This window comes from Amblyomma maculatum, chromosome 11 (assembly GCF_055883805.1).
Source record: "Amblyomma maculatum isolate TAMU_Amacu chromosome 11, ASM5588380v1, whole genome shotgun sequence".
Classification (NCBI taxonomy): Eukaryota; Metazoa; Arthropoda; class Arachnida; order Ixodida; family Ixodidae; genus Amblyomma; species Amblyomma maculatum.
This window is the reverse complement of record NC_139354.1, coordinates 29739208-29762599: the sequence shown is the minus strand read 5'-3', so window position 1 is coordinate 29762599 and position 23392 is coordinate 29739208. Positions and strand designations below refer to the sequence as shown.

Here is a 23392-nt window from a genome sequence, read left to right as displayed (position 1 = left end):
CTTTGACTCGTCTGTGCGTTCGAGGGACGCTGATCGGGTTTAGTTTTAAATTTAGGCCGCCTGATCGGGGAGCTCGTTTGAGCGAGTGTTACGACCAAGCATCCGCAATTGCGCGCTCTATTGTTCGCCTGTGGGCATGGATAAGTTTTGTGAATATGTGGTGATGGTCCAATGGCTCTAAGTGAGCCTGTTTCCAGGAATCCTGTTTTGTAAGCATGTTTTGCTTTGTGGACAACCTGCAAATGCCAAATTGACCCTGTCAAGAGAACGTCTGGAAAAACACAAAGAAACGTCCCCCTGAGGGAAATAGCAGGAAGTGCTTTCTTTCTTTTGTTCACCCTTCCAGTCGAGAAGTGCTATCCTCCAGTGATGAATGCCTCCTATCCAAAGGAGACGACAGAGTGACATGTCCGCTGACGTGCAGGACAAGAAAGGAGCATGACTCATACGGCCATTAAGTGATTTCCCGGGAATGCAGGAAAGATTTGCAATTGTCGAAAAGGGACCATGTTGGGAGCCCTTTGCGGCGCCACGTGCACTCGGGTTTCTGAGAAGTAAAACCCCTTGTCAGAACCAGCCTGTGGTTTCTTTGCTGAAGAATAGAAATGTACCTCCTCTCCTCGCCGTTCCCAAGCTTTTCCCGCCAACAAGTGATCACGCCCAACGAATGAATGCCGGACCAGTCAGTGCTTCAGACCATCAGTGCAGTGATGTGTTCGATTGGATGCCGATACCTGAGGGGCGTGCCCTGGATTTGGTTGGTCAGCATCTTCAGAGAGGGGCTGGACATAGGGGGTTTTTAAGGACGCTGCAGAGCACGAAATGTCGCTCTGGGCCCTGGGTAAACGGCTCATCCAGTCGCTTCTCGCTATGAACTCTCAACGCTTGCCATTTTGCTGATGTACCCTTCTTTTTCATGTAAATATTGTAAATACGTTTTCTCAAAGTGCCAGTAAACCTGCTTGTACATATTTTACCAACTTCGAAGATTCAGTCCTTCTTCAACCCCGAGTCTCTGCACGCTACCAAGTGAAGGCCGGGTCGACATAGCCCCAGCGTCACGACAGCGAGCCAAGCGTTTTGGGGCAGCCGTGGCTGTTATGAAAGTCAAGAGGATCCTGCTTGCCGACCCAACGCGATGTATATATGCAGGGTGTGGGATGAAAATTGCGCAACTTCGAGGGGGAGGGGGTGTGCTGTCGGGCCGAGGGCGGGAAGTGAGGGAGGGGGGCGTCGCGTCTCGTTGTTCCTAATTGAGGGTGCAGGGGGAAATTGTACGAGAATAGGTCCGCGTCGGAGGAATAGGCCAACGGCGGTGAGGAGAGGAGCTGCGAAGAGGCGGCAATAAATCGCGCAAAAATGGAAGAGCCCGCGCTGCGGTGTTGCTTGCGTCGGCGGCGGGGCTGTCCGCTTTTCCCTGAAATGAATGGTGGCTCCTCGCTCGCGCAGTATATCAGCCGGCCATTACTGCTGCTGCTTTTCCCGAAGCTCTTATCCGTCTCGCGGTGTTACAACTTCCTGGCTCAGAAAAAGACGCGCCCCTGTCGGCGTCTTCGCGCTCTGCGCCACCGCGCTGAGACTCCGCTGTCGCTGTCGCCGTCGTCTTCTCGAGCTGTGTGCGCTTAATGCGCGACGTTAACCAACGACCTGTTCACCCGCTCTTGTATATAGCAAACAAACAACTATCAGAAAGGGAAGGTGAATCAAGAAAGCAACGAACAACGCCTGCACCGTCGCCTCATAATGGGGTTTTGCACAACCCTTGTGTTCGTTTCTTCTTTTAGACAACGCCCAGTGACACGATGACGTTGCACAGGTTGGCGAGGGTGAATTTTCGTAAATAAATAAGCAGCAGCAATGAGAGACAAGTGTACACGAGGAAACAACTATAGCTAACTAGTCGGTCGCATGCTTACATGCGCTGGTCTTCGGCATCCGACTGCGCTTCGTAATCGATTTTAGGTATATTTAGTGCACACAATTCAAAGTGTTTCACGGAACTTCGATCGTCGCTAATTTTTAAATGTAGGCTTTTCGAGGTATGAAGGCGGCGTTTGTGGCACTATTTTTCTAGGGTTGGCGGACATCGGAAAATAGGGTCTATAATGGTAGCGTTAGCCAGCTGGTTTACATGATTTCTTAGTAATTAGCTTTTTAACTTTTACTGTTTGGCGTCTAATCGCAAATATAGGTGTGTGTCGACCTTTAATAATGACCATATCAGCTTTTAGAATTTCGAAAAAGCGATTGTCCTCTGCTTAATGGCTCGACAAAGTTTGGGCATCTCGAGCTTAAGGACGCACTTTCGAAAACCCCGCGCTTTGAGCACTAGACATGACGTCACAGTCGCTGTTCCTCATGGGCTGTCCAGCAGCATTCAGCGGTCAACCCCTCAACGCCGGCTGGACACAGAAGGCGACGTGACATATTTGAGCCATTTTATTGACGACGCTGGGGGCTGGGCTTAGAGAGAGAGTTAATCGAAAACGCGCGTTTGTCTGGAGCGAGATGGACAAAATTTGATCAGCGAGGAAAATCGCGTTTTCTAAATTCTAAAAAAACTTATTGCGCTATTACTCAATGGCCGGCTGCACATATCTAGCCGCTTGCGACTAAGCGCCTCTCTGCAATAGTTAAAAAGTTAATTATCAGAAATTACTTAACCCGGTTACTGAGTATAATTAAACTTTGTTTTCTGATGCCCATCGACAATCCTACTGCGGAAGCCATCTTCATATCTCGGAGAGCCTACATTTAAAGATTAGTAACAGGATTCTTTGAAACACCTGGTATATACTGACTACTGTGTTAGAAGCAGGAAGTGTTTGGAGCCGAGGCATGGGCGAATGTGTGAGAGGAGGATACGAAATGACGGGAGGAGAAAAGTAATGTACCGTTAACATCGAGCTGGATTCGATTCGGCAGCTGCGCAGACAGACTCTTCGCTTCCCGCTGCTTTAGACCGCTCGGCTACCGCCATCTAACGTCCAACAGTTGGCTGATGACTCTTCAGCACAGTACTGAAACGGCCGTTTTACAGGCTGAAGGCCGTCTTTATATCCGTATTCTCTGTAAACCTTTCTCTGGCCGCAGTAGTAAAAAAAAGCAAACAAAAAAAAAACATAAATCAGGTTTTATCCACTCCAAGAGCTCTTTGTTGCCTTCAGTTTCGAAGTTCGAACTTTACTGGAGCGGGCAAGGATGTAAATGGCGAGCGCAAGAAGGTTAGGTGTGGCGGTGGTGTGGGAGCACAAGAAAAAGAGTGAGGTGAAGGCACGCGGGAAAGTAGATAGCAGCATTACGAGAACCAACTTGTGGAAGGTTCGGATCTGCAGGCGGCGCCACAGTACATGCTTCTACGAGTCGCGAGGCAATAAGCCACAAAACAGGCCTGCATACGCCCCGTGGTGGTGGTGCAGTGGGTATGGGCGCTCGACTATACAGTACCCGAGGATACGGGATCGAATCCCGGCCGCTGCGGCCGCTTTTCGATGGAAGCGAAAATCAAGGCGCCCGTGTGCTGTGCGATGTCGGTGCACATTGTAAAAAACTCTAGTCGGTCTAAATCTCTGGAGTCCTCCACTACTGCTTCTCTCATAGCCGCTTTGGCACGTTTAAACCCCATAAACCAAACCATTTCCCTGCATACCTTGTCCGAACCTGCTTTCGCGGTACTGGTAGTCTGAAAACATGCTCAGGGATGTCACTTGTCCACCATCATGATATCTTTGAGAGTAGGACGATTGCATAACTACCAGCAGAGAGGAGCGAATGGGGCAGCGTGCGCACCACTGCACGCTTCGGGTGGCCCGGGAAGTTTTTGCGGAGCCTGTACGCTGGCATATTACGTAACGTCTGGTTCCGCCGCTGCCCCACTGTGGGAGGGCCGATATCTCTCTATTCTGCGCACGTTCGCGCCCTTCTTCCCACCAACCGCTCTGGGCGCGCCTCGGCTAACGACGACGCGTCGTCGAGGAGCTCGCTCTTCCTTCGCTAAACGGAGCCCCTGCAAAAAGAAGGGGAGGGGGAGAGCGAAGAACGCTTCGCTGTACTCTCAAGATGTGTGGTGCACAAAGAAAGGAAGAAAGAAAGTAGCGGCCGCCCATCATCCCGCTATACATTTGGACACGCTGATTAAGGGTTGCGTCCGCTAATGTTGCCGCCACTGCGGGGTTAGGCCAGCACGATGATGGTAGGGGCGGTTTTGCACCTCTCATCGCGGCCACCGGCAAGAAGGGGAAAAGGATGTCGGCGCGGGGAGTCTTCAAAGCGAGCGCGGCGGCGGGATGAACCCGTGCGCCGACGGACCTCACCGGCGGGATCAATGGCTCGCCGCTCTTCAGAACTGCGGGTGGCCTGGCGGCGGTGATTAACGACGCTAAAGTCATCAATACTGCCGGCGTGTACTGTGCATGTAAGCGAACGAGTCGTTTTGTCCGCTCACCGGCGGCCACAAGAGTCTGGTCGTGTAGTAATATAGACGACCCTCGAGGAAGCAGAGGGCAGGGAATGCGGCGGCGACTTTTGGTCGCGTATGCTATACGTTCCCCGTGTCTGCATGCTTGTTCCTCGAAATGCGCCGGGTCAGAGCACGGATCGTCGTTCGCCGTGCTCAGGGGCCCGGAACGGTGCCAGTGTCCGGGGCTCGGCACCGCCGCTGCTCAAACGCAGCTGGACAGCCGCTGGCCACCCACGCGTGTCTGGCTGCTGCCCCCGCCGTGCGTCGGATGCGTATGCCGCTGTGAATGGGTCGTCGAGAGGACGGCGCTGGTATACACAGTCCGATGCTTAGCGACGGCGATCACCTTGGCGAAACCTGACATTAACGGAGCACAACACGTGTCTGGCACAATGGCACAACTTTGCCCGCTTGCACGGCGCAGGAACAGCGTCGGAATGAAAAACGCGCTCGTCAGCTCCGTTCCTTTCAGATGGAGGACAAAAAAAGTGCAGGATGTAGCGTGGTTAGGCCAAATGCGCGAATTATGTGCTCGAGGACCTCGGTTTTCAACGGCAAGCAGTCTTCGGACAAACATCAATGAAATTGGTGAGTTGAATGAAAGAGGAAAGGGAGGGGCGTAGTGCGGGTATCACTATACATTTATCTGTCCGCTTATCGCTAAGAGGGCAATGTGATAAAGGTGCGTGCGCTGTATATGCGCACGGATGGATAGTTGATGAAGGCGACCGCATGCGAAATATACGGTGCGAGAGACGGGAAGTTAAACATGTATGTTCGGCTGTGGTGATGGCGCAGGGGTCTAAAGCAGTGGCCACCGGAGCTGATGTGTTCCCTTCACAATGGAATCGAAGTCCACAGAAAAAGTTTATGGCACACAAGATTGTGGCTTAGACTATAGTGTTATACATAGGCCTAAGAGAACTCGCGATCATAAATGTTGTAGTTTATTTGAAGTGAAGGTTTAACCACAGCCATAAGCGAAATCGGTGGTTGGGCCTCTGGCGCACTAAAGAATTTTCTTTTTTTCTTTCCCCCCGTTGGGCTGCTCTAAGTTGGGCCACCAGTAAACTTGACGATGGTCCTGCCAGAAAAAGACAGCTGACAGCCCGTCTGGAGCGTGGCCCATTGTTCTGCGGAGAAAAGCGGCGCATGCTCTCGATAGCTTGGCTGCCGGCGCAGTTTCGTTGTCGGTCAGACGGTCGGATCGATCGATTCGCTTCTACTGGTCATCGGTGGTTAATTCAGGTCATGAGGCGGCAGTGCCGGGTTCAGTCGGAGCAGCGTGACGATTGTCTTGACCACTATGCTGCGAGCAAGCTGTTGTTTATTTACTCGTGTAATCGACAAGATTGGAGACAGGTCGCCACCGAGTTTCCGCGTGCTGCCATGTATAGTAATCTGTCATGAAACGTCAATCGATTATGTGCACAAGTTGACGACCTGCGTCTAGACCATGGACGATTATGGAGGTTCGCGTCTGTTGTCGGAAAACAAAACAAAAAAGTTATCGTGGCAGTCTTCTTGAATGCCTTAAATGTTTTGTTGTTGTTTCACCTATCTTAAATGTTTTTATTTTTTTATATATATATCTGTGGATTTAGTTGCACAGAAACGAGGACCACGCTCTTCCGAAAGTTTCGAGGTCACTCCCCGTGCAGCCAGAAATGCATTCCATCAGGCTCCTACATTCCACCAAGTAGTGAAGGTGAACTGCCAGGGTGCCGCGGACGTGCGGCAAGGCACCGCATGGCTTTTGGTCGCACGGTCAATGACCTCTGCGGGATATGGCGCGCAGAAAACTCGACGCAGCATCTAATGAGCGTTTTATATTTGAATATAGCTCAGATGAACCATGCCCTCATTTAAGGGGATATAGTTCTAACCTTGTTACCAGATATATTCCTTCTTTATTCTATGCACCGTGAATGTTGTTGTTTATCATCGGTTTAATAGAAACACAATGTGCCTTTCATCCGCACTGTTCGTGCAAGGCAAAGTTCCTGGCCACGCAAGCCAGTGCACCAAGGCATATTGTTCAATGCTTATTACAAACCGACTAAGCAGTCTTTTCTGGTCCATAGCATATGAAATCCGCGTCGCAGGAGAGTAGGGCCAGCGCTGGAGTGGGTGAGGTCGGCGCTGTCCGCCTGGACAGCGGCAATGACTTGACGTTGAACCAGTCGGCGCGGAACGCACCGCCGAAATTCTGGATCAGTCCGGTTACTTTCCTCTTGAGACGTGAAGAAAAACAAAGTGCCCCTTGATACGCGTCTTGTGGCTGCTGCCAACGGGCTCTCACCTGTACACGTCAGTTAAAGCTGTGACATCGGAATTGATGACAGCAGAGGCCGGCCCCTCTTTCCATCGCGCTGGCCTCCCCTCTTCTGCGGTAACTGGTGGAGGACGAGGGTAACTTCGCCCTCATCTACCTGGTCACACCGTCTGGAGGTAGAGGGGGTGAGGCGATCGATTGGTGTCAATCGAAGAGGCAGCAGCAGCAGCAGCGGCGCGGTATCGACGACCAGCGGTGGTTCGCGCTCCAGAGCCAAAGTGGAGGGTGGGGGGTCAGCAGCAGCTGCCGGAACCGGTGCTTTGTTGTCGCTTCGCAGCTGTCCGGACTTCCGGCGGCGGCCCGTTCTTCTGTCGGTGCGTGAACGGAGGAGGCATACCAGGCACGCTGCCGACGCGAGGCTGACTGCGCTTAAAATACTATGTGCAGGCGCAGGAGGCTGCGGCGGCGACGCCTGGCGGCGGTGGTGCTCTCCTCGCTGCTCCCCCCAGTCGGGAGCCGGCATGCGGCCCGGTCGGACCGCCCCGCAGATGTGCCTCGCCCGCCGCGAAAGAATGTTGTGGGTGCCGCGGCCGCCGGACGAAGCGCCGAAGTGCAGCAGCTAGGACGAGGATATGCGACGACCCTGGCTGCTGCCTCGGACGCTGCCGCCGCTCATCTTCCTGCTGCTGTGTCTGCCGCTGCTGCAACACCGGTCGCCGCCGCTCGCTGCCGGTGAGCATCTTTTCCTTTCCGTTCCTTTTTTTCGAAACGCGTTCCCGCCTATTCGTTGCGTGTCTGGCGCGATGTCCATGCGACGCGTGCCGGCCGTATATGCGGTAGTAGGCGTGTGCGCCTGTGTCCTGGCCGTGTGTGTGAGTGCTCGTGTGTTGTGCGCTCGAAGCACCGCTCGCTACCCCCGGGACGGCAGCTGTGGGCTCGACGGGGTGCGGTCCCACCGAGGCGCCTGACCCTGCGACATTTGTGCGCCGGGAACGTTGCTGCTGCTGCTATTGTGCCTCTGGCTGCCTGCTGTCTCAGCGACCAAGCACCGGTTGCAACCCTGTCAACCCCGGCGGCGCCTTCTGCCGACGGCGACGCACCGGCGTCTGCTCCGCCGCCAGCGGCGACACGAGGTGCGCCTTGTGCGCCCACTGCGGCGTGTGCGGGCGCACGTGCTTGAGCGCGGTTCGCCCCCTCAGGACGGCCCACCGACCGGCGAGCCCCCCCACCACCGAAACGTCGTCTGCTCCAGCCGTGTCGCTTCCAGCTCTCTCCCGCTAGAAAACGAACGCGCCGCCGGCAAAAAAAACTACGCGCGCGGCAACCAAAAACAGACGTGTGTGTGTGTGTATGTGACGTACGGCTGCGATCGCGGACGGCAGGGAATGTGCGTGGCATTTAGCGCTATCGCCGAGGCTACCTGCCTACGCCGGCTTGGCAAAGGCTCGCCGCGCATGCTCAGTGGGGGTTGTACCGGGGCGAGGTCTTTTTTATCTCCCGCGGTTTTGGTGCTTTGCGATTCCGGGCACGTCGTCTTCTGCTCGCTGTGCGCGTCCATCGTCTGCTATGCGCGGCTCGTCGTCTGCTTGCAGCTCTGGCCGGTCGTCTGCTGCGGGGGATGATGGCGATAGCGGCCTCTCAGTGCTCGACTTTTTGCGCATTTTTCTCACGCGTGCGGAGGGGAGATCGACGTCGAAACTTTCCACTCGTACTCTCCTCCCTCGAACGCCTACGCTCGTTGCGAGAGTGGCGGCAGCGCCACCTCCTGAAGTGTATCTTCTGCGCTACTCACGTTTGACCGAATTGTTTTTCGGCAAAGTTGGTCTCGGACGCAGTGGTGCGGGTAGAATTCGTACGCTTGCCGGTGATGCGAGACTCTGGCAGTTCTTAATGCGGCCGTCCTGTCAGTTCACACGGGTCCTACTTACCGCATGCTACACAAGGCAGTGCAGACATAAGTACATCTTGCCTTCCTTTCAGACGATGTTAAAGTTCCTTGCGACTCATTTCTGGCGCTATGAGCCATTTTTATTCTCCGTTTTAATTTAGCTACAATTTAGCCTCGTTATGTTTTATTAAGCGTAACGTAATCCAACGTGATCGTCTGCACTCCGCTACAAAATTTGACCTTGATTCAGCACATGCGGTTTTCATTCATCGTACGAGCTTTCGATGCCACGGTCGTGTTTCGTTTCCGTCGCATTTTTTTTTTTCCTTCGCCAAATTCCAGACATTTTCTTGGAACTTTTTCATCGCATGCCATTTAGTTCGCTCGTCCCTACTACGAAACATCCGCGACTGATAGCGTTCTCGCCGGGCAGCTGTTGTCGGTCGGCATCAAACCACGCCTGTCGCAGGCGCACTCTTAGCTGGATGGATGACTCACCCGGATGCTAGACGCTGTTGCTGCTTCCTATATATATATATATATATATATATATATATATATATATATATATATATATATATAATAATTTCTGTCCCTGTTACCATTTCAGCAAATAGCAGTTCTTACTGGTCTCCTGAAAGACTGCTGTTTCCCTCGCACCGCGGTTGTATACGTGCTTGTCTCGAAGTCAAGCCGTCACACTCGAAAGAGTGGAGTCTGTTTAAAGAAAAACTTGCTTCTCCGATGTCAACGCTGTTTTTAAACTTTTACTAAATTTTTCAGCTTGTGGTGTCTTGTTCCAGAGCAGATCTAAATAATTTCCGTTTCATTGCCGTAGTCGCAGAGCGCGGAGTGATTTTTATGGTCAGCCTTGCGAGTTGACGTCAAGTGCTCCTCTTCGCTTTACAATAAATAAATAAAAAAGAATGGCTTTTTTTTTAACTTCAGGCACACGTTCGAATGTTTTCGTGACTGCAGCCTTGGAAACGAATTGGTCGGAGCCGAATTTTTCCGGTAGCAGGGTAGCGTTAAGGCTTCCGCTTGGTGGAGAGCCTGACGGCGAAAATTCGGGTTGTTCGAATATTTTTAGTGTTAAACTTTTGAGTGGCGAAATTGGAAAGTACACTATTTGCAGTAAAAAGAAAATTCAGGGAAGGTGAGATCGGACCCGCCTAAGGATGCGGGATCGAATCCCAGTCGCGGCGGCCGCTAATCGATGGAGGCGTCGAAAAGCAAGGCGCCCGTAATCTGTGCGACGTCAGTGCACGTTGAAGGGCAGCTGAAGAGGTTTTAGAGAAACTTAAAGTGTGTGAAACTTGCAGGCAAAGGAAGCGACGTCTTTTTGTGCTGGCATTTGAATTGGCGATGTAATAGTCAGGTTAAGATCTGTAGGCGTTCAGACTTCTTCGCAGTGCATGGCAGCGCGTTTTTTTTTTCCTCACTGATGTCATGTATAGCCGAAAAATGCAAGTTAATGACAATCAGCCGCAAAAATCTAACTCTTCGTTCAATTACATACTCAATAACAGATTAGTCTCTCAGGTGTCTTCTTACAAATACTTCGGTGTCCATTTTTCAAATAACTTGTCCTGGTCCACTCATATAGAGAAAATAACCGCTAAAGCGTCCCGGACCTTAGGATACCTAAAACGGAATCTTCATGGAACCCCTGCTACTACCCGTAAGCTCGCCTATCAAACATTTGTTTGTCCGCAACTCGAGTATGCATCATCCATTTGGTTACCTCACCAGGCTTATTTAATTTGTTCCCTTGAATCAGTTCAAAATCGTGCAGCGCGTTTCATCTCCAGAAACTATGACCGCCACTCAAGCATCACAAACATTAAATTATCGCTCTCTTTGTACCTTGCAATCAAGAAGGTTAATTGCCCTAGTCTGCTTATTTAACAAGATAGTCTATATAGTACTTACAATTCATCTCTCCCTCTTGCTCAACCTCACCGCACCTCGCGCCGCTTAAACAACCACTTAAGCTTCCAGCGCCTTTCAGGTAAAACCGTTGCATTCAATTCATCCGCTTTGCCGCAGGCTATTGTTCACTGGAATGGTCTTCCGGAACACATCGTCAGTATTCGCGATCCAGCTTCTCTTAGGACCGAAATAACAGCCATTTTTTCTGATTACTGACGCGTCAATAACTATTGTATAATACTGTTCTTATTGTTTTATGACGAGTACTAACAGTCAGTTAGCATTGTGTAATGATGTTCTTACTGTTAAATGAGTACTAACAGTCAATCAGCATTGTGTAATCATGTCATTCATGTTCCTGTTATTACCTCTATTTATGTAATCCCCCCTCACACAATACTCCAACGCTTGGAGCCTGTGAGGCAACCTGAATAAATAAATGGCTGCTTGAGGGTAGAGAACCAAAGCCACCTAATATGCAGCTCAAGAAGAGTAATTTGGTACAACATCGGGCGGACAGCATGTGGGCGAAACGAGCGGAAGCCTATAAAAACGGCAGCAATGACGTCACTACGCGTTTCACTGCATTGCTCCGGCGCATCGAGGAGGAGACCTCACTTTTAGTCTGTGATTGCGCCCTTATTTTAAATGCCGGCGCGAAACCAGTTCGCACGGTTTATCTGCAGCCTTCGTACATTTGATCCATTGCATATCGTTCAAAGGTAAAAAAAAAAAAAAAAAAAAAAAAAAAAAAAACTTCCGCTATCCTTTAAAGAATCCCCCAGGTGGTCGAAATTTCTGGAGCCCTCCACTACGACGTCTCTCATAGACCGAGTGGCTTTGGGACGTTAAACCTCGTAAACCACTACAAGCTTCAGTGCATACGCTCGCAGAAATTTATGAACCGGTCTGCTCCAGCGTGTCTGAAAAGTAAGGCCAAAGTGTCAGCTTTGACAGAAGGCCTGTTTGAACGTAAATCACTCCAGAAGCGAAGTTCAGAAGCGAATGAAATCCGGTTTTCTTTTTTTGCGCAGCAGCATTTTTACATTATAAAACAGGCTTGCGCTCGCTTGATCTTGCTGTTCATTGACGTTCTGACGTAACCGGCAAATTTCGATTCCGTTTTATCCGCGTTTTGGCAGTAAATGACCAATTTACTCGCATTTTTGCTTATCAAGAACAACTGATGACGATATGCTGATAGTGCAAAAGTTTTTATCGCGTTTTTTATTGCCTCTGCAATTCCAGCGTCGAGCACCACTGTTCAGGGGCATTGCATGACAGCGGGCATTCGTGTGCCGAACATGAGCGTGTAATTTCTCATGTAGTGGGAAATAAGCTAACAGCGTCGAATTTTAACGTTCTCGAAGTCGCGTTTGGACCGGCGACGGGCGGATTAAGAGCGTATATCTGTGAAACGCCGCGCAAAACGAAGGCATAGCACAGCTGCGCACCGTTGTAAACTGCGGCAGTTCATCAGTCACGTCCTGTCTGTGTGTGTACACTCCGTGCCTATGCGCGCGTCCTATCGAACTTCCTAAGAACCGAGCACGTAACAGCGCCGACGTCACTCAGGTAGCAGTGTTTCATCCGATAGCACTGAAGCCTCGTTGATGCAGAAACCCGGAGTCCGCCGTCGTGCGCTGTGACGTCAGACACGTGACATGACCGAGGCGCCGCGGTGGCGAGCTCTGCGTCGGTTTGCCAACCGCGCTTGGTTGTGTGCAGACGTCTGTAGACAGCTCCGCTTGTCGGATTAGAAAGGATTCAGTGTGTATACCTTAGTGGAAAATCCCCGCACAGCGGAGATGGCGACCACGAAAGGATGGATGGATGGATGTCGTTTAAGATGACGTTGGTTGAAGACGGGGCATCATCGACTGGCTGCACGCGAGCTCAGTCTAGGTGGTTCTGGCTCAGCGCAGGAGTTGGAACAGGGACGGCATAGGCGGCGATGCATGCAGAACGCGCCCTTCAGGGTGCTAATGCTGTCGCATCCTTAGCACATGATGTAATTAGGTGTTCGCTAAATCTTGGATCCCGTCTCGTGACACACTGCGCCAGGTGCTAGCGTAACGAGACAAATTTGTGTTCTGATCAAAATCTGGGAAGAACCGTTTTCAACGGTGCTGGATAATACGAGAGGTGTGCTTCCCGGCTGGCCATGATGTGGGTCGGCTCGTTATGTACTCCCGAAGGAGATAGGAACTATACCATTGCGAGTTGTGAAGAAAAGCGTTGGTGACCGTGCTGCCCAGGCGTGCGAAAGTCCCTTAGTCGAAATGTTGACGTATACCCCCATCCCACCCAGTTTTTGCTACACTGTCAGATAGAGCTGAACGGTCTTCACCTCGTTCTACTCTGCATTCACTACGCAGGAGCAGAGCGCAAGGGCGCTCCCAAAGTTTGAGTAAAGAGCGTTCGAGATTCTTACTCTCGGTCTTGAGGTTGTGCCACTGCCACACGCCGAACTCGATCCTCGTCGAGGCATTCAATGTCACACCGGTCCGCCGCGGTGGCGTAGTGGTTACGGCGCTCCACTGCTCCGCCCATTTGGATACGGGATCAGGTCCGCGGCGGCGCCGGCTTTTCGATGAAGGCGAAGAGCAAGGCTCCCGTGTGCTGTTAAAGAGCACAGGGTTGTCGAAATTTTCGAAGCATTCCACTACGGCGTCTCTCATAGCCACAGTCGCTTTGAGACGTTAAACCACACAAATCAAACCAAGTCCATCTCTCATCAAGGTGGCTTGGTGCCACGGTTGTTGCCATTAATTTTGCAGGCGTGCAATCAATCAGTCTTCAGATTTAACCTGGAAAGGTTAAAAAGAATGTTTGGTATTCATTGCAGTCGAATGAATTACGAGCGACCGAAAGGTCAGCAGGTTAAATTTCACCACATGATCACTTTGTATCCCTTCTAAGCGACGTCCCCTACGTGTGATTTCATGACACGACCCCACTCGATCAATCGGTATTTTCCAGCGCCGCAAATTAAAAACGCCGCTTATTCCGCGGAGCGGGTCCTGACGCAAAAAAAAAAAAAGAAAAAAGAAAAGCGTACATAAACTTGTTCACCGTGGAGGCGAGCAAAGCGACTCCAATTAACCGAAGTCGCATTATCGTTAGTTTCATCCAGATAAATGCGCGGCTGTAGTATCTGAATTTCTTGAAAAATGAGGGTCTTTAAGTGTTTGCACACCTTGGCATATTAATAATTCTTGAAATGAATTTTGTTTTGCTTTTGGAGAAGCTGTATATAGCATTGTTGTATACTTTTCCGAGAAACTGATCCTGGTTGTTTTTGTGCCGCTCGCAACAATGGTATCGCGCAATTGCTACAGCGTCTTGAAGCCTGGCCTTTCTGTGCAAACTCTTTCTACAAAATTAGCTGCACATACGTTCTGAAGCTTCATAATGCTTCATCTATTATATGCTGCCTCGACTTCATTTCTCAGTGCATTCATTACATGTGCGGATGCCTTCGAAGTCTCGGTAGAGTCACCCTCCCCCCTCCTCCCCTTGTTTTCGGTGTGAGCGCTGAATGGCCTTTGAGTGAATGAGGCCTTTCGATATGCCTGTGTGACAGGGATAGAAGCGAGCATTATGGGTTCTTTGCTTGTGACTAAGGCCCTCTGTGAACCTGGGCGTGAACTCGACAAAGGCAAGGTTGCTTGCGTTGACAGGAATATAGGCAGCTAATTTTTGGCCGCGTGTACTTTCACTCTTTACGGTAATGCGTAAAACATAAATTATATTCGAATCACCACGTGTTGTTTTCCTACGACCGGTAAATAGTTCCTAATCGAATTTATTTTCTCACCTATATTTCAACTTCAAAGCTGAGCGATTTCAGTGACGTCCAAGTTGTCTAGTTTACGTGAGCGATGGAGAAACTGGGATATATGCTCGAGAATGCGGGATCGAATCCCGGCCGCGGCGGCCGCTTTTCGATGAAGGCCTTAAAAAGGCACCCGTGTGCTGTGCGATTTCAGTGCACTTTCAAGAACCTCAGGTGGTCGAAATTTGCGGAGCCCTCCACTACGGCGTGTCTCGTAGTCCGAGTCGCTTTAGGGCGTTAAACCCCACAAACCAAACCGTAATACTGGGATATAATTGCTCCATCATAATTTTGGTTTCCCAACGTCAAGCCTGAAAAGAATCTACGACTGGAGAAGCAACGATTGTCAGTTTTTTTTTTCATCCCATCACGTGACCTACACTTCACTTTGACCTCCTATTCATCGATCGGCTGTTCAAACCGAAACGAGCCCGAAAAAATTAATTCGATAATCTTTTTGGCGGTTGTAGCCGAAGAGCACGTGGCGATTAATTCATGTACAGTAATGCCTTCCGTAGATCATTAACGAGAATAAAAGTGGACCCGACATTTGGTGTCTTTACTCCTTCAGCAAAGAGAGTAGCTGGCTGTTCTGTTGGTGGGCCAGCCACTATTGTAGCGCAGAGAAGTCTGTTCGCTCCTCTTCCGTTTGTCGTCACCTTCAGTTCCGCGTCGACTCTGCGTGTTCTTTCATCATCGTATAGTTCCCTTGGAAGTCGTGTGCGAGCGATCCATTGGTGGACTCCGATAGACGGATGACGCACGCTTCTGGCGTACGAATTGTAAACGTTTACGTCTCCCTGGGCCGCCGCCACCACCGCGTGTTTGGTCGCCGGCGCTTCATGGAGTCCAGGGAAAGACTGTTCCTGGAGCGATTCCAACAACCCGCTCTCGCGGCATGCGGCTTGCCAGTCGCCGACGCCGCAGTTTTTTTTTTTTTTTTTTTTTTTGTTTTGTTTTGTTTTCTTCGGTGGCTGCTGTCGCGTCTGGTGTGGAGCATACTTTGTTCGTCCTGCTCTGCATAACGACCTTCCGAATCTCGCGAACCGTTTTCTGCGAGAAGCGGCGGTGCGTGGAGCGGAACATGTGGTGCACGCGCGTTTAGCTGCAGCTTGCTTTTATACGCGTGGTGTGCAGCGCCGTCGTATATAAGTTGTGCGCCGGTTGTGTATGTATTATCTTAGCTGTGTGTTCTGCAGTGCGTGAGGGGTTAGCTGTGTGTTCTGCAGTGCGTGAGGGGCATGCGTTTGAATAGAGGCACTCGAAGGTGCCGCGGCGTGTAAAAGTGGACGGTTGAGCGTCGTTTTAATCGACTCGTCAAACGGAGGCCATACGCGCGTTCTTCGTTCTTTTTTCTTTTTTTTTTTCGGTGTATTTTCTGGAGATCTGTAGATAAATGAGTCGTCCGGGAATTTCCGCACTTAGCCGCACAAGCACGACACGCTTGGATGACACCTTTATCCTAGCATATATGGATGCCAATGCTAACTGTAGTGTTTCGTTTCAGCGTAGATCGTGCATATGTAGACTTACTTTTGACTGATTACGGTGGCTCGAGTGATGGAAGTGCGCTTGTGTTCATGGAATTGACGTCAGGCAGCTGTGTTTTTCCCGTCAAAACGTTCCGTACCGCAAGATTAGGCGTACACGCTAGCCGCGTCCGACGCACGAATCGCCGTTCTCGTTAATCGCGCGTTCGTACGTATACAGTAGGGTCTCGTTCATTACGCCGTTATCTGGACTTGTATACGCATGACTGGTATACGCAGTGGGTAATGAGTATAAGCGGGAAACAGAACAACAGGTGTTCCTCGTGTCCTGTATACACGAGTGTCGCGAACTGACGGGCCGTGAAGCGGACGTCGTAAGTCAGCGGGAAAACTGCACCGGTTATAAGCGATTGCGGGCGTCATCGTCCGTTCGCCCTGCGCGTCCATTGACGAAGGCGCTTCCTGCCGCGTGGATTCGTTCCGGTAAACGGTGCGTTCATCGGTTTATCGTCCGTGCCGACTAAGGGGCACCAAGGTTGCCTGCGAAGGTGACCGGAGCTCGCGTAAACAAAAATACAGCTATATTCCCGTACGTTGCGAGACGTACACGTTGTATTGCGTCACTAAGTATCATGAAAAATTAAGAAATTACGAGGCACTTTAGCGACTTAAGTAGTGAAAGGCGAAAGCCTGAGTGCCGCATTCTTCTACTCAACTGGCACTGATTAGTGATTAACTAGTAATTATGTATTTAAGCATGAAGTAGGAAGGCGATCAATTTCTTAGATAATTGAGCATTAATTAACAACTAATCATTTATTGACATATGGTCATATAAGGCACGCATTCGCGCGTACTGTGCTGGTGCTCTGTGATTGGTCGAGACCTCTATGACGTCATCCCGCCTCGGCCAATCAGAGACGCGGTAACCAAGGGACACATTTTGTCCACGACAGTATGAGCCATTAAACGCTTTCGCCCTAATAAATAGATAGATGCTTTAGTTCCGCCTTTAAAGGGTATGACGTCACGACGCGGCCGGACACTGATTGGTCGAGGGGTTGCGTGACGTCACGTGACAGTGTGCTGGAGTTGCAAACTTTCATTGAGTTGGAGATCGGACCCGCGGAATCCCGAATCACACAGGGCAACACGGACACGCATGACTCGATTTAATCGCGGCTTTATACATATGTCGGGTGGGTCTTTTACTTAATTGTGTTTCAGTTTACGGCGTCATGCTGAGTGCGCGCGGGAGTAATGTTTTTAATTACCCTGATTTATCATCTGTCGCAGATTTCACGCGGCCGTGAGCTGAGAGCGCTATTTATAGACAAAGAACGATTTCTGCGTGCCCGAGAAACGTTTAACGGTTATACAGAGCTGTACAAACTGTCTTCGCGAGCTAAACGTTTAACGGTTATACAGAGCTGTACAAACTGGCTTCGCAAACTCTGCGGGAAGAACTGCGCATCGTGTAACCGAGTTATGCCTAGTTACGTCGGGAGAGGTTAAACCAAATGACATTCCGCTTGCCGAGAAAAGGAAACAAGAAAACAAAATACTCCGCGACTTGTTCGTCGCATATCAAACGTTCCTTGACTCCTCTGTTCCTAGTCGTCTCTAAACGCATTCCGTGCGCGATTCTCGATCGTTCTGCAGATGGCACAGGCAGTTTTGTACCACACTTTTCTGCCTGCTCCCCTCCGTGCATTATTTTGCCATCTCGTGCTCCGCGCGATGCGTTATGGAATCTTCGAAGTGTTTGCCAGCGGCTCCACACTATGCCAGGGCGAGCTCCTCGTTCATTTCATAAATTTTCATTTCGGTCTCTAATGAAAAGAACCACATGAGTCGAATAACCTTTCAAATTCTCATATTAAACTCACACTAAACTCGTACAAATCTCATATCATCTCATACATATCTCATTCAACATATGAGAAATATATGAAATTGTATGACATTTGTATGCGTTTAGTACGAGAAATATGTATGAGGTTGTGACTCGTGCGGTTTTTTTCACTAGGGGCGGATGGTGTAAAGCCTTCTTGAGCACGTTCCGTATATAATGGACAGTTGATGTGAAGGAAATTGCAACTATAGTCTTCAACACCGCGATGCCAGCCCCGTATTTTATAAAGCAGAATGAGATTGGTCGAGTTACTATCGAATCATGACAGGCCATTTAAGAGGACCATTCTGTTGGTCCCATCTTTTACCCTGTTCTGCTCGCGTTCTTCAACTGCCGTATTTTTAAGGCGAGAGCCTTTCCTGGCTCGTGGCGAATATATCGAGTGTGCGAAATGTTTCCGCGGGATGTGTGAGCGAGAGGTCGGGTTTTGACGCCAACATAATTAACTTCCCCGGTCAGGACGTCGCAATATATAGTATAGGTTCCGACGATGAAGCCAAAGAAAAGAAAATGAAGTTATAACCAGTACACAAACATGCTAGATAGAGTAAGAGGTAGACAAAACTTGGAAGAAAAACCGAAAAAGATTTTGTCATTAAGCTCTGCGAAGCTAAGTGCAATCCTATAATCTGTTTTTTAAGACGAAAGCCTTTAATGGCTCATGCTGTCCTGGACAAAATCTGTCCCGCTTTTGCGGCGGCTCTGATTGGCCGAGGCGAGATGACGTCATAAAGGTCTCTATCAGAGCACTACCACAGTATGCGCGAATGCGTGCCTTATATGACCATATGCCAATAAATGATCAATCACTAATTAATTACTAACTGATAACTACATAAGTAATTGAGTAATTAATGTTTAATTAGTAATTTTTGTAACTAATTGTCCACTTGATGACTAATTCATTAATTAATAAGTGCTAATGAGTTTCACTTGCGTAGCAGAATGCGGCACTCAAGCTTTCGCCTTTCTCTACTTCAGTCGCTAAAGTCCCTCGTAATTTTTTTCTTCAAAGCTCTCATCAGAGTGCGTTGTTCTCTTGAAAGCAGTGCTCAGTTATTGATATTTTTTTTTTTTTTTTACGTGGTCATGCATGCAGGGGTGTCAAGGGACACGAGAAATGGGATGAAAATTTATAGCACAAGTTTTGCCGCGTACGCTGCATCCCGCAGCTGTGCAAACGCACCGGCATTGGTTAAGCCGGGCTTGAGCGGAGAACCCGCGAAATTTACAGCGAAAAAAAAAAAAGTGTGCCATTTACGGTTCCGTACATTGTCACGAAAGTTCCTCCGCTGAAAATGTTACGGTACTCATCAGGGAGACGGTTCACCGGATGAGCATAGTCATTTCCTCATCTTATACCAGTCGAGAGTGCGAAGCCAGCACGTTTGCGCGATTCACGCTGGTGAAGTCCTCGAGTCGTTGGCAGAGCTCGTGTTGTGCATGGCGCTTAAGTCTTCGCGGTTCTTATACCGATTATGAGTGCCGTGCTTTAGGCTGATTATTAAGCTGCACACGGGTGATATAGAGGGCTATTAGCCGCCACCGTTCGCCACTGCGAACCGCCTGCCTAAACGTTGTCTGTAATTGTACATACATGTCTTACTCGAATTCTTTGCCTCACTCTATCGAAAAGCTTGAACAGCTGATGAGCTGGGCTCAAATTTCTCATTAGGAAGTAACATAATCGTCGGCATTCTTTTTTTTTCTTTTTTTTTTTTTTGCGGGGCAATCACCGGCTCGGTGTGGAGGGGGCCGTCCCTCTTTGCATGACCTTTCGAGGAGCAGAGCCGGTGGTATTGCCTAAAATCTATCCCGTGCTCAGGATGTGGGTCATGCTTTCACCAGCTGGCACGGTGAACAGGCGTGTCGACTCTCGCTAATTGCGTCATAGACAGCTCCGCGTCAAGTGTGGTTCAGTGAGGAGGACCTTCGTCATGCTACGCAGAAAGTATTCGTCCGCAAAGGGTCCCACACCCTCGTGCCTGTCGAGGAATAACGTTATTTGTGAGTAAAAGAATGTTTGTATGAGGTAGATAGTGAAAAAAATGTCTGTGCAAAATTTCGTTGATGTGGAGTAAGTAGTTAATCTGAGCCAAAAACGTCAGTTCGACGTCAATATAGCTGTGAATGTCGACACTGTGTGCAGCCGTCAAAACAGCCACGGACGTCGGAATTGTGCAAATTACGTCAAAATTGTGTAAAAATTGTTTCAAATCTTTAATGTCAGGCCTCGTTATTGCGTTACAACATCGAGTAAAAGCCAAGAGTAAAAGAGGAAAAATGTATTAAGAAGAAAAGTAGATGAGCAAAAAGAAAAAAAAAAGCATACGAGTGAAAAAACGGCAAATTAGTGGAGAGTCGCAGGAAAGGCTTTCGCCTTACCGCACTTGGAGATCTGAGTGCCTCCTAGGATTTTGTTTTTATAGCCATTGTTTCGTTGCGGCCTTTGGAAGCCTTAAACCTTCAAATTTGTGCGGCAGGGCGATGCCTTGGCGACCGCTTTCGATGGAGACGCACCGGTGTATGCCAAGCAGGGTGTACTGTGCGATCTCGGTGCACGTTATAAAGAACCGCAGGGTGGTCGATATTTCCGGAGCCGTCCATTACATCGTCTCCTACGCGTGAGCCTTTTCAGGGCGCTAAATATGTACAAACCAAGCAAGGCTGGCTTCTTCCGGTTGCCTAGTAATTATTCGTAATTATTCGAAACATTTCGAACTTTTTCGTTGGTATGGCAGCAAGAATATATAAAAAAATATTTTGCCGTTAATTCTAATTGTCCCGACCAGGATTCAAATCAACGCCGGGGCGAGCTGAGCAGATTTCTTCGTTTTTCTTAAATGCCTTACGGGACATGACAGACTACGTGAAGAAAAAACAGTGCAAGCCATACTTTTGTTGTCACATGGACGCGCTTAAATGTATCGGACTCCCGATCTCTTGTATCGTTTCGGTTTGAGTTCTCGAATGTCAGTAGCCAACAGGGCTTTCGACGTGGCTTCCCAGTGGAGCAGTTTGATACGCTTCCGGCCGAGAGGCTCTATATGTACCGTGCATGCTCCCAACGGGAGATTTATTGTAGCACTCTAATATGGCGAGGTAGCCAAGGCGGCAGATTCGCGATAAAGGTTTTATGCGGAGTAACGTACAGGTGAGGTGGCAGGTAAGGAGGTCGAATGCATGTAGAGCGGGCGAAGGACGCTGAGCGCTACGGCGGCCCGTACAGCTTGAAGTGCAGTTAAGCACTGCGAAGGAGCTGCCCAGATAATAAAAAAAGAATGCTGGTGGCGGGGGCTCCTCAAGGGGGAGGGGATAGCTTGTATCTCGAATAGGAGCGGGCGAGCTCGTTCGATACCCGATGAAACTGGCCGATTTACGATGAAGTATGTGCGTGCACTACTTTCCTTATTTTTCTTTTTGACGTGATTGTGTATAGTATTGCCGCGGTCACACCAGAGCTCGGTCTCCATGAGAAACGAAATTCCTCGACCGGTCGAGAGGATGATGACGTCATAGAGGCAGAAAGACTCCTAAGGACCAATCAGAGCTCCACCCGCAAGAACCAAATTCAAGTTGGCCCCATGGCCTCCACGAAAACGTCGGGTCCTAAATCACCGGCGCATTATTTTATTTTTTTGCAAAAGCGAATTGAAGTGAACGCTGGCCATAAAGCTTTAAAGAGTAATCCCTGAACTAATTAAATGATGCTTTAGCCCACCCCTCATGTGACGTCCCTGGTCGGCATTTGAGGTACTAATAAAAAAGTAGTTTCGCTACACACCAGAACTAAGTATCTGTACGAATATTCGCTACTCGCTCGAACGTGTGGTCGTTGCTTCTGGCCCCATTTTTAAAACAGTCGTCAAAGAAAACAGGCTGCCTCATTCGAACTTTAGCGTATTATTCGACGAGGTGCCGCATACTTGAAACTACATTCAATTCGCTTCTAATAACTCACTGTCAGTGTGCAGTATTTCTTTTGACGAATCGAATAGGATAATGGATTCGCTTTTGGGAAATTACCGATATTCACACGTACATCTCAAGCAATACTCCGTTGCGGCTACCTATACCGACATTTATAAGTCATCCTTGAATGCGCTGTTTCTTCCCTTAGGTGCATTTGATGTTCACAGCTACTCCCGGCAACAGGTTAGTGCATATTTATTGGTCGTCCTATCGAGCATCAACTCTGGAAGACTTTGTTATGAAATGAAGAAAAAACGAGCGGGGATAAGTGTAGGCAAGTGACGTAGTGCCACATGCACTGCCGCATTAATTTGACTCCTCGTAATAACTACGTGTATTTTCTACTTAGTCTAACGGGAAAGATCTAGTATATTTCGTTATAACCGCCACTTCGTTGTTGGTATTTCCTTGTACGCGGAGCCCAAGCCATTATTCGGCCCACAGCGAGATTTCTCCGTGGACGATCGCGCAGCCCGTCTTCTCCCCCTTCTATAGCTGTGTGTCTGCAGGCCGCGATGGCCATGTGTTCGCGATCTCCGTTGTGCCCGCGGGGCGGTATTTTCGGGACCAGCATTCTTCGCCGGGTGCTTTCTCTCCTTGGCTTCCTCTCTCGACCCGGGCGTGTTTGCGCATACCCCGCGGGTCATCGGTGGCCTGCAGTTTCTTTCAACCCCGCCTTTGATCGGTCGGCCGCCGCCTGCCCCAAGGACCGCGCGCTCATCTTTACGACCTCCGTTTTCCGGAATTAGCCACGCGCGGCGCCGTTGTTTTTTTCGGACGATGCGCTTATGCTGGGCCGCTCTTTATGCGTCATTAGAGAGATTTAACTTACCGTGATCCGCGATCCGCCACCGTGACTCTCTACCGCGCTTGGGCGGGGCGCTCAAGCTGATTGATCCCGACGCGGCAGGTCTGTGTGCCGACATCCAGTATGTGGCGCCATCTATCGGCTTCAAGGGGGGTCTGGGCATGCGCAGTGGAACGCGCGGTGGCGGATCACGGTAGCGGATCGCGGATCACGGTAAGCTAAAACTCTAAGAGCAGCGAGATACAACGGAGGGGTATAGCGGGGCGCCGTTGAATTGCTTGCTGTCGCATTGTGAACGAGCGTCGTCGTTGCAATGTAAAAAATGCCTGTTAGTAAGATGGCCGTTGGGCTAGCTGCTAGTGATTCATATTTGGTAGAACACAGTGCAAAAGGACGGCGGACAGAATACTGTGTACACCTGTGTGGATCTTCGCCTTCTGTCCGTCTTCCTTTTTTGCACTGTGTTCCCTCAGAAAAATGGCTGTTGCTTAGTCTTTTCCTCTGTAAGTTTTGGTAAGATTCACACACTTAAGAGTGTCATATCTTAATGCGCAGTGCATTCTGATGACGTGGCTTTTTAAATAAGTTATCTCACAAAGCTGAAATGTATGCTGGGTGTAAATGACCTCCAGCGAGCGCGTGAGCCGATGGCGATCGCATCGCCTGTCATACCGGCCACGTCAACTTAATCGCTTGTGACACACCAGTAGTTGGAGACCCTTCCGTTGCTTTTGAAAAAGAAAGCAAGAAAGAGGGCATTGCCCGAAAGAAAATTACAGGCACCACTGCTCGCCACATACGCCAAAGTCCCTTCT

The 23392-nt window shown here is 49.6% G+C and overlaps 1 protein-coding gene across 2 annotated transcripts in view; it reads left to right on the top strand.

Moving 5' to 3' along the window:
- Positions 1-23392, top strand: part of LOC146173296 (protein kinase C-binding protein NELL2-like) — an 89744-nt gene that overhangs the window by 49042 nt on the left and 17310 nt on the right. For both annotated transcript variants that reach the window (XM_084584136.1, XM_084584137.1), the window contains exon 2: positions 7182-7466. In XM_084584136.1, coding sequence (XP_084440262.1) covers positions 7367-7466 — 100 coding nt within the window. In that variant the 5' untranslated portion in view covers positions 7182-7366. The remainder of the gene's footprint in view (positions 1-7181; positions 7467-23392) is intronic.